The following is a 12,075-nucleotide window of genomic DNA, read 5'->3' as shown; positions in this document are numbered from 1 at the left end:
CTAATAATTTCCTGAGATTAAAAGAAAAGATAGGGCATGTCCTAAAAGGAGCCCATGTGAAGCATGCCCTCAGTACACACCTCATTGTACACTGACACTTTTACAATTTGCTAGGAGGAAACAAAGTTTGTTACAAAGCATGTCCTGTGCACTAGCAGCCTTTCCAAGCATCTCTAGGGTTGGGAGTGAGGGATTTTTACACTCTTTCCAGCTGGTTAATTAGAGGTGGGAAGCAACACATAGGAGAAGAGAGGGTGTTAACACAGTTGAAACCAAACTTGTCTGGAAAACTGTTATTTTAGCTTGATGTGTGGGTTTATAGTTTTGATTTTGTTTTGGGGGGGGTGTTGAAATTGAGGTCTAAACGTTAGAAAAAAAATACTCATCTATATTTGGTATTTGGTAGTTGCTTTATTAATGCTGTATCATAGACCAGCACAGAGTAAATCAGCCCTTATCACACATTTTTTGTCCTTCAAAGGCTGAGAAAACAGAGGAGTTTTGTGAGTAGGTTTTCTGCAATTTGGAGGCTATGCTTTTAGACTGAAAATCATTAATGGCACAGAACATATATGACCACCATCACAAAAGCTAATTTGTGCAGCATAAAAATGTGACAAAGGGTCATCTCTGATAGAATTTCTTCAATACTGAGATTTATTGCCTTTGTTTTTTCACTGATCACTTTTGAGGTGGTTAAGTACAACACGGGAAAACTAAAACCAGGCAGGAAGCAAGCAAGAGCAGAGACTTATATACCTAGTATTGTCAGTATTACTGAATTCATATGTAACTCAGCCAGATGGAAGGTCTTGCCACATAACCCTTCTACCTGCCACTGGTAGCAATTTATATTTTTATAGCAACACATGGTCTTTTTGGCAGTCTTGAGCAGAAGCAAAACCCCAACAATTAACACATGTGCTCCCAGGGTGCATTTTAACTAGAAAATGATTGGATGCTTGAAGTAATCCAGGCAGCCTACAAACTTGAAACTCCTTCTGGTGGTCTTAGTGATGAATTACTAATTGATGCCAGAATAGTTAAGCACGACAGGCTGCAGAGTAAAACACCTTCTCTCTTTCCTTGATCAACACCTTCCAATTTTATTTTCTGAGGAAAAGTGATACATTAGGTACCAGGTGCCAGAATCTAGCTTCTCATCTAGCTGATGTGTGAAGAACTAGTGTTTGTCCTCACAAGGCTCAAATCACATCTCATCTAGCCAGCCACCATGTACTTATTCTAAGAATTTTCAGGTAAGAAGGCTTCAGGTCTTTTTCCTATTTTAAGAGAGTGTCATGCCTTAGTTCAGAAAGGCATGGGGATAATGGCTCAGAGCTTATCCACTGCAATATAAATCTGGTTGTAATCTGCAACAACTCTGCAGTTTCCAGCCTGAGCAGAGACAGTTAAGACAAAATACTTAATGTTTTTGGTGTGGAACAAATACCTATTAGGGGGTTGTATTTGCCTGATTTACTTCTACTAATTATTCCATGAGAATTTCAGTTCCAGCCATTGCTACTAAGGCAGGAGTGAGATGTTCAATATGGGAAACTCTTTCACTGGGCAACGGGTTAGCGCACAGTATTCAGACAATGGCTTGGGGTTCAAACACACAGTCATGGTATTGTAATGTAAGAAATGTACCACACAGCAGGTATATACTCTGGATCTACTGCTGGCCACGAAAATGTGAGGTAACATAACGTGGTTAATACTTTTTTTCATTGCAGCTAATTCCAGTAACTGCACACCTAATGCATATGAACAGTTATTACAAGCCAATGGGTTTCCAGTAACCAGTAAAGCTGTGGTAATTTACTCATTTACCTGGTCTCTGGACCTTCTAAGAGTTTCTACAATACAACTAAGGAATAACACATTTGATTTCATTGTAAGTCATTGTATTTCTTTAATCAGCTTTTGACTGAAGGAAGTATCAGTATGTGCAAGAATCAAGGAAACTTCAAAATCACATCCTTGACCTCAAACTTTAAGATCACACACATCCACTTGGCTCTCCACTTGCATACAATCATGTACATCTCTGCAAAATGCTGCTCCGTTGATACGGTTGCATGGTCTATGTACAATATGCCACAGAATCAGGCCTGAGGTAAGATAATGACAACTGAGGCAAGTCAAACATTGTATTCCATAAAGCTGAAGGGAAAAGGTAGAAGGCAAGTGAATTTTCAGTTAAGTTGTAGCCTTTAACAGTGTCTGAGTGTATTTCAAATGATATAGAATAACCCAACAAATTGTTCCAACAAAATCAGGTTGGACAGGAAGCACTTAAGGGATAAATTTGTTTCTCTGTTAGACGGACTAAATGCAGAGTAGCTCCATAATAAAGTAGCCTAATATCCTCTAAAAGTATAGTTACTTTGAAATGGTGGCAGCATAACAGAATGGTTTGATTCTAAAGATTTTTCAGTTCCATCAGAAATTATGAAGTGATTTTTATTACTCTTATTTATTCAACTCATTACATTCATTTATTCTGCTCTCAGTCTACCTGTTTTGCTGGCTCTGAGGTGAATATTATCTTTGCCTTAATACAAGGAATTCTGCAGTTTGGAGAAAATCAGCTACACAGAGGATTGTGAACACTGATACGTTGAAGAGTCAATGAAATCCTTAGATGCAGAGCTTTAAGAGCATGACTGCAACAGGCTCTATCACAAATCTGTCTGCTGAAATTACTCTGTATTAAATTAAGAACATTTCAGGAGCAGTCACAGATGCCCCATTGGCAGGGTGCAGCACAAACACAAAAATAAGAAGTGAAATCCTGACTCCACTGCAACCAACAGCAAAATGTTAATTTTCATCTATGGTCCATGCCTCAAAGTACCAACAGACTGAGAGACCTTCTTTCCATATACCTCAGTGTTTACTGCATACCACTGTGATAATTTCTTCTGTGCTCTTGTCAAGTGGTTCACATTGCCATATTTTTTAAAGCCCTACACGTTGAATTAATTGAGTCCCTCTTTAATTTATACTCATTTATACTATGACCCCTAAGAATTTGTTCATCCTGGTAACACATGAACCTCTGATCACTCTGGGGAAAAAACTGAAAAAACCTGCTAATTCTTTGTTTGAGTGGTCTAACTACTTAATTTATACATTTAGACAGAATGAATTAAATGAGAAAACAGAACAGGAAGGATATAAAGGAATGTCTGAATTTAAAGATGTGTTTTTCCATTCTAAATTTTCTTTTTAAATTACATAGAATGTATATTTTTCTTTGTCATGTTCACAGCAGTTTTAGGTGACATATGGCAGTACAGAAAAGCAATTGAATACATATAAAAGACAATCTCCAACAGCAGTTAAATGCCAGAAAATTTTAGCTTTGTCTTTTTGAAGAAAATTACAATATCAATTTCTTTTCCAAATGCACTTAGAAGTGAATTTTTTAGTTTATTTAATGGAACCGTAATATCACAAAGACCATAGCTTTAAAAAATATACATTTACAGTTTAAAAACAATAGAAAGAATAAAATTGTTCTTAGTACCATATGTAATCCTTGTGAAAACTGTCCTTGAAATGCAGAAGGGAAGACTCTAAGAATGATGTAGATAACGTAGATAAACTAATGTTTTGAACCTTCACAGAAAGAACATAATGACATCTCTTTGAATGGAATAAGTATGAAAAGTAAGAGAACATGAAATAAATTATGTGTTGTAGTGAACTACATAAATGCAGGCAAAACAAAGGCAATTTTTCTGTAAATCCAGAAGGATTCAGAATCAGATTTGTCAAAAATGTATTTTATCTTCCAAAAAATCTGAAGAAAATTAAAAAGTTGTTTTTAAAAATTTGTTTTCAAAAGAAAAAGAACATTAACACTCTTTCCCAACCCATTCTAGCGTCTCTTTATTCTTCTAAAGCACCAGAATCTCCCACCTCTTTTTTCCTTCCTTTCCCCATGAGTCTACCCTGCTGGCATACAAAATTAAATTTTTCCTAAAATACTGAAAAGCCCTGAGTGTCTTCTGTCCAGTCCAAATGACGGCTATGTGCTAATATGTGCTGTGGGTTTTGGAATAATTGCCTCCCCTGACATCCTTGGTAGCGGCCAAAAGAACAGCTAAAGATTCCTAAAAAGCAACAAAGGAAAAATATAACGATGTGTAGTATATTAAAGAGAACTTAAATTTTGTATATCACAGTCCAAAAAAACAGAGGCTGTGTTAAGAGAACAAAAGATATAGACAATAGAAAGAGGCTGGTGTCTTTACTTATTTGTTTTGTGTACAAAGATATGCTCCTGAGAAGTGAGGTTGCAGAGAATTTCCATATTCTCATCTTTGGTGACATCATTAATTCTTGTCATTTTTTTCAAACAGGGTTAAAAGCCCATTAATAAAGACACTGACAGAAGGAGAATAAGGAAATACCTTGTAAGTTACTTTCGACTTCCTTAAAAACATTTGCCTTTAGAAAGGAAATTAACTTGCTTTCTCCCACTCATGCCCTTGAGGCCCTTCTGAACATTCCAAGCACTGACAGAAAAAAGCAAGCTCATGTTGCAACAGCTTGGGAGATTTATGTGCAGACGAGGGGATTCAGACTTGCTGTCCAACAGAGAATACATGAACACTCTGATTGTTTGCAGTATAGTGTTTCATCTTTGCTCTTAAAAAACAAACAGACACAAAAAGGAAACACTGTTTGGTACAGCTCAGCAGGACTTCAGTCAACAGTAGTTCTTCTGTGAACACTGGCACATTTTACATTATAACTGGATTTTTGGCCTATCCATAAGATAAAATAATTGACTACAAAGGGAATCAACTTTGTCAAGTTTATACTGCAGTTAATATTCAACTATTCAGGATATCAAAGATTGGGATACCGTTAATAATGGTAAAACACTGGTGTGCTGGGAGCATGAGACAGCAGTGTCCACGTGTCTGGGATTCAGCAGGGCTCATTAACTCTGGCTGAGAGCTGGCACCACAGGATCCAAGGCTGGAAGCATTCACGGGATTCTGCACTATCACTCCCTGCTACTGGTAGGGTTTACTGGTTCCAAATCTGAGTGATGGGATTACCTCTAGCTCTAGAAGAAATGTGACAGTATTTGTGGGGTATTATAACTAAGTTAATAGCAAGGAGCTAGACCTGAGCTGGCTCTGAACAGAAAGGTCCTGTCCTTCCCATCTTCTAGTAACATGGCTAATCTTTAGCCTGGACTGTGAGAGCAAGGATAGCTGAGAGTCAGTGGAATCCCACTTCCTAAGAGGCACCTCTCTACTTGATGCTTTCAGCTGGTATAGCCTATGTAGGTTAACCTTACTCTCAGTTCTTCTGCTTTATTATCACTAACATTTTGCTTTTCATTTACCTTGTTGTTGCGTTCAGCCCCGGTGTAATCTGCTTCAGGTGGAATCTTTATATGTAGCTCAGCTTCATAGGCTCCTTCCCCATCATTCCTTGGATTTATTATGAGCATGACACAGTTTTCTTCTCCAATTATTAGCTGATCTTTATCCCTATATAGAACATACTACTTGTCAGGAGTTAAAACATGCACAATTACAATTTACGTATGAATAAAGCACAAGGACATTTTGCTCTCATAGCATCTGTTCTGGAAAATATTCTGTGAACACAGAATAAAACATTTTCCATAAAAAATGACCCCACGGAAAAATATGCCAGCACCTGGGTAGGAAAGAGGTCAAGAGAAAACACCACCATGGAAAATCAAAAAGTGGACTACTACAGAACTTTAAAGTTACTGGTATAAAATTTCAGAGCCTGACTACTTTCTAACCAGAAACAAGTATTTAGTGCGGGAATTACTTGCCACAGGGGTCCCATCAGCATTGTTTTCTGGAGGGCACAAAGGCGGTGGGATTCCAGTTTTCCCCTCATGCCATTGTAAAATGAACAATGACAGAAGCTCTCCTGAGACCTGCAATGGCACTGTGCCCTTTCCTTTCACAGTTACGTACTGATTTTGACGGCACAGAGTCAGATAACTGTCAGAGATTCCCCACTTGTCCTGCTTGGCATATTTCTCCCTCCACAGGAGGAACTGTTGCCATGTTTTGAAATTCTTTTATTCTTAGATTCATTTACTTCACTGTATACTGAGTTTAGGAGAACTGCATCCCAAGTTCAAAGTCACTGGCACACTAAAATAAACAAATTTAAAATCTCCTTTGAACAACAATTTGTATTATGTCTTGGCATTCAGAGAACTAGAATCACTCCCAACAAACACTTGCAAACTATATTTTACTACGATAACCATTAAACATCATGAATGTGTCTGACAAAGACACATTTTCAAGTGTATATTTCTCCATTTCTTGGTTTTCTAGATGAAATGGATGTGCAAATTTAAAATCTGGAAATCAGGTAAGAATGAATAGCTATAGAAAATAACAGAACTGTGTTCTACATATTTCATTCTGTTAAAGCAGTTAGAAGTGTCTGGATTTTGTTATATACAGCATCATTTATTTTATTTAACTTACGGCATAGCAGAAAGTTGCAAGTCAGGAATGCACAAGTTGTCCTCCCCGCAATCAACAAGAATGTAAGCCTGTATTGTTGCGAAATAAAAAAATTATAATACAGTTAGTACATGCTTCAAAGTCCAAATCACTTAATTAAATATCACTAACCTAAATGTCTTAAATATCACTAGCACCGCCCTAGTGAACTAATCTCTTTCTCCTTTCTATAAGTTCCTTTCTATATGAGTAGTTGGAGACTATTTAGACTGTCAGCTGCATCCTTAGCAGAACAATTGTCATCTTTCAGGCCCTTTCCCACACTAACTTAGCTTACATATTCTAGAATGCAATCAAAACTATGAACACAACAAAGTTTTGGAAATGCTTTAAAGGCCTGCCTGGTTCTATATTTATATTCAAATTACATTTTGAATTAATTAAATCCTTGCTGTGTAATTTCTGGGCATGATATTCTGTTTTAAGGATGATGACACACATAGTATTTGTAAATGCTTTCCTGTTTATATTCAAAAAATGTGGAATGCAAAATTCATACCTGTTCTGTTACTGAGCTTTTCTGATAATAGTTCAGTATTGGCTTCATAGTCAAGCTATCTTCAACATTGGATTCATCCAAACTGTAATTCAAGTTTATATTGATGGGAGATAATTTATCTCTAAATTCTGTTTCATCCTGTGAGTGACAATCACATAATAAAAAACAATGGTTTAATGTAATTATTTCAGATTAATATAGTATGGCAACAGATTCAGACTTTAGTCTTTATTGAAGGTAAAGATATGGTTCTTTGACAGCTGCTGGCCAAATTCTGGCAGTATGTAATGTCATTAGGAAAGCAAAGTGACTCACCAGTAACTGGAATGCCCAGAACACATTGCCTCCACAGCCCCACATCTGGAAGAAGCTGGCTGAGCTGAGTAGACTCAGAATTTTTTCAAAGCATTAGCCTAAAATGAAGCTGTTTAAGAGAGACACACAGAACCAACTCCTACCAGCTACTGCCCACCTTCCTTTTGGAATGGAGGTAGGGCATGTGTGGATTTGTGGAGGTAATATTGTTGGTTTGTTCCCTAACCAAGAATTTATATGGATTAGCAATGGAAAAACTCCACCACTTTTATTGCCTAGTTACTTCCTTACATACTGCTTGAGACTTCTCCATTTCACCTCCCACTGCATTTCTAGGACCAGCCTTGGAATCTGCTTCAATTGCATGAGGTAATTCCGGCTGTAACTACTGACCCTTTTTCCTTCACAACTTGAGTTCCACAGTTTCAGTTTTTCTAAAAACATTTTAAAATATCTTAAAAGTATTTTTTTAAAATATATGAATTTTAGGCCAATATTGCCGGTGACACTCCTTTAAAATATATGTTGAAACTGAACTGGCACGACATTCAAGATGTTTAGTTGATTGTCCCACTGTGAATACTATAGGGAGAGCAATCTTGCATTTTAATATCAGGAGATGCAGTATTTAATCAGAATTTCCAGAAGAACACAAAATGTATGTATTTGTACACAGAGGAACTGTACACTCTTCAAAGGAAGTCCTTCTTTTTATACTTACATTGACAAACGATGAGCCAAAGATTTACAGAGGAAACTTTGCCCAGATAGAAGAATGTTCTGGATGCCCAGATGAGGCTTTTCTTATCTCACATTTCTGTAATTTTGGGATCTAAGAACAATGGAAATTGTTCTTCCTTTTCCAGTGGCTCCTTTTTTTATTATTATTATCTTTAAATCCCTGATACTACTCAAATGATGATGACAGTCCAAAATATTTTAAACAACTTACTCTGAGATAAACAAGGAAGTCCTGGCAATGGAGCTGTTTCTGTCTTTCTATCACAATGGAGAAATAATGATGTGACTGATGATAATCAAAGAAGAGGGTCCTCTTAACAGCTCCTTTCTGTTTCAATGAATCTAATTGCAATTCACCTTTCAGCACTATAAGGATATAGGTAAATCAAATATTTATTTATTTAACATGGAAAGAAAAAATATTAAACAATTCATTATGTATTATAGTTCAATTACTCTAACAAAGTCTTCCAAGCAAAACTAATCCATGCTTTAAGTGCCTGTCTGTTTAGCAGCACACTGGTTTTTGATCCAAAGTATGGAATACATGTAATTTAAGCTTTCTAATTTCATTTACAGATCATACATGTACAGGACTTCTGTCTCTTTAATATTTTTTTTTCCCCCCAAACCAGAACATTCTCCAACAGGGTACATTCTTGGTTTTATTTGGAAAATGGCTTAAACTGAAACAAAAATCCTTCAAGTGAATAATACAAGCTTTGTGTTATATATATCTCTCTATATATCTTTTAAACTGTATTTTCTTGTATTAGGAGGATCTCAGTCCTATCCTCTTTCAAGGTGTAATAAAAAAATACATCTGAAATTGAGTGGACCAGAGTAAATTAGAGGAGTATAAAACATTTCTTACCTATCTCATCTGAAATACTTTGACCTTCAAAGTCTGCGCAGACTCTTACAGTAAAGCTACGTATAAAAAAGTAGAAGTAATTATTAGCAGAAAGAGAGCTGACTTGGGAATTAGCAATTCCCAAGTCATACCTTTTAAGTTTTCTTTTCCTTTTCTTAAAAAGATGTTCAGCACGATCTGTATTTAGCTACCTATGATATTCCATAACTAAGTTAGCAAGTCTCCTAGGCTCCACTAATAATCAAGGAAGACAGGGTCTGAATACTTTCCTGGGAAAGGTATGGAGAAGAGTCTCTGTTCCCACTAATTCATGAGACAGCCTACAGAGATCACTCTTCTAATACTATTGGCAAAGTTAAGTTCCTTATGTTGAGCTTCAGCAAACCACCTTTGTATGAGGCTGTCTGCAGAAGTCCTTTCTGGTTCATCACGGTCAAGTAAGAAAAATCCTTGAGCATGTAGTCAACACCCAAGCTGTTTTCTAGCAAATCAAAACGCACAGGATGCCAACGTATTACACTGGCATTACTATAACACTTTCATGATTTCAAGAGGCTATAATTCATTCCAAACATACCAACTGAATCGTTCAATTTTTGTGGCACAAGACTAACCAGAATGAATTGTATTTAATTTGCTAAGTTTTGCAGAAGTTGGCAGGTACATGACCTAAATCAAAGCATAGAGAAACTGGTTATTCATGTGCATTATTTAGTATGCTAATGCAACACATTCTACACAGTGCAACACATTATAAATTAATTGTTTTTCATTTGCCTGTTCATACTGTATAGCAAGCTTTTTGAGCCTAGCAATATTCTTATTACAATTACAACTGTATTATCCAAATGTCACCTCAGCCATAATTAGTTATTTCTCATAATAAACATTTATTTCCCTTTCTCTGTAAGACAGGGAATAGATTTGCAGTTATACTCAACGACTGACAGGAAAAGCCTTTTAAAGTTTCATGGGCTGATACCTTCTAACAAGACTTACTATAAAAATTAATTTTAAAAACCTAAAAATTATAAATGCTTACAGAAAAGTTTCACTTCATAAGGAATCTATGCAAGTTATGTAAATATTTAACTGAATCACATTTTAAAAAAAGCTTTCACAAATTACTCTGGGTGGCTAGGGAAACAGTTATAACGATGCTTGTTGAGGCTATTAGCAGGGCATACTCCCCCAGTGAGTGACAAAACAAGAAATCCGTCACTGGATAGATGCTCTTGATTTTTGCTGTCACACTCCACAAGAACTTAGTTCTCCATGCTATTTTTCCCAAAGTAGTCCCTTGTAATGTAACAAAATCGCTCAGGTGAAAGATTTGTGACTTCTTAAAACTTGCAAGTGCCCCTGGTTACCAATCATTCTTAAAGAATACTTTCATGGCTTCGGAAAATGTTTTGTTTTGTATATGGAAGGCTCAGCTAAACATGGATTGTAGGTCAGCACTGAACGATGTGAAATCAGTTTGTGTTAAATAAAAACATATTTGAATTAGCCATTGTTCCTAATCTCATCACTACTGTTATACTATATACTAACTTCTCCATGCAGTGGATTCAAAACCAGTAACATAACCTTTAAAATAACTTGTAATCCCATTCTAATTGCATGTTTGCTTCCTCTGACAAATGTAATGAAACAGTGCCACATCTGGGATTCACGTCACTCTCATGACCTTATTAAACACTTTCCTCTTGTGCAAAAAAATTGCCTTATGCCATTAAACTCTACTTAACTGTAGCCTTCAAATGACATTACGGTCCATGCAGAAATTGCAAATTCAGTCACATTCCTATTTCTTTATAATTATGAGTTAACACAAGAACTGATTATTTCCTAATACACAAGAACAAGAACAACAAAAATGAGAAAAGCTTGTGTAATTGCATAAATGCAATTTAGACATCAGGCTTCACAGGCCAGTCTCATATGTCATAGCATAAGAGTGTATTTTCTCAAATGTAAAGTCATGAACTGCAATCATGTATTAAACTCGGTGATCTTGCTTTGGAGGTCTCACACAATTTTTGCATCATCATGTTTAAAAAAAGGTTCAGTTAAAAATCCAGCTTGAAATGCTTTACTTGTTAAACAGCACAGTTTCAGTTTACGTTTAATTTACTGTAATGAATAGAATAATTCATCATACACATTTGATAACCAAAGTCATGTTCTTAAGCATTACTATAAGAGCCAACATTGAATCCTTCCACTCCAGGCAGAGCATGTCAAAAAGGGAATGCCAGTGCAAAAAAGCAAGAATTTGGAGTTTATTAGTCTCCCGGCCTCTGGCCATGCAAGAAGCAAGACTATGGGTTTAGAAGAACTCTGCCATATGTTATTCTATGGATATTTAGTTCAGAAATAGTTCTAAAGACATCACAGATTTCAATCACAAACCCAGACAAATTTAGATATGCTCATCACTTCCACAAGAATATGCTATGGAGATGCTGAGGGGTGCTTTAGCTGTGAGAAAAAGAAAAGCAGAGGGAAAGGCAGACCACAAAAGAGGACAGGAGTCTAAAGGATTTGTGAGATTTAAGATCTGACTCTTAGGCACAGTAAGAAATATAATAGCTGAGCTTTCGAGCTTGCTTATAGAAGCAATCAACCAAACAAGACAATTAACAATCAAAGGAAGAAAACTTCAGCAGATAAGAAACAACTGGGAAACACTCCATCATCCTAAAGCATATGAACTTCTATGTGCTATCAATCTTGCCTCTCTGAAGAGATCCCCACATCGCATTTATTCTGCAGTGTCTGTCATCACTATAAGCTTATGGTTTAAATAGTATTTGACTGTAGCTACAAAATAGAGAGAAAGCCTTAAAACTGAACACACCAGCGTTTCCTGGTAATCTTGGGGCGACAAAGCAGTTTATTTGAAATAATTTTATGTTCTTCAGGTAGACAGAAACATTTTTAATATTATTAGAACAAGAAGCTTAATAATATTCTTTTTTCTTCAAAACTACTCATGGCATATATGGGGGTAGTCTCTTTCGAAGTCAAACTAAATTACCTAATATTTCTCAAAATGGCTAATCCTTAGAAAATAAAAAAAGCCA

At 36.2% G+C, this 12,075-nt stretch overlaps 1 protein-coding gene across 3 annotated transcripts in view; it reads right to left on the bottom strand.

The window, feature by feature from the left end:
* The window catches only part of ITGA8 (integrin subunit alpha 8), a 125,347-nt gene that overhangs the window by 60,688 nt on the left and 52,584 nt on the right, over positions 1–12,075 (bottom strand). For all 3 annotated transcript variants that reach the window (XR_012653226.1, XM_075048476.1, XM_075048482.1), the window contains exons 16-20: positions 8,987–9,042; positions 8,324–8,478; positions 7,057–7,194; positions 6,519–6,586; positions 5,378–5,525 (exon numbers count right to left, since the gene is read on the bottom strand). Coding sequence is in view for 2 of the 3 variants with exons in the window: in XM_075048476.1 (XP_074904577.1) it covers positions 5,378–5,525; positions 6,519–6,586; positions 7,057–7,194; positions 8,324–8,478; positions 8,987–9,042 (565 nt within the window). In the remaining variant the exon portion in view is untranslated. The remainder of the gene's footprint in view (positions 1–5,377; positions 5,526–6,518; positions 6,587–7,056; positions 7,195–8,323; positions 8,479–8,986; positions 9,043–12,075) is intronic.

The sequence above is a fragment of the Buteo buteo genome, chromosome 2 (genome assembly GCF_964188355.1).
Source record: "Buteo buteo chromosome 2, bButBut1.hap1.1, whole genome shotgun sequence".
NCBI classification, from domain to species: domain Eukaryota; kingdom Metazoa; phylum Chordata; class Aves; order Accipitriformes; family Accipitridae; genus Buteo; species Buteo buteo.
This window is presented reverse-complemented; position numbering and strand designations above follow the sequence as displayed.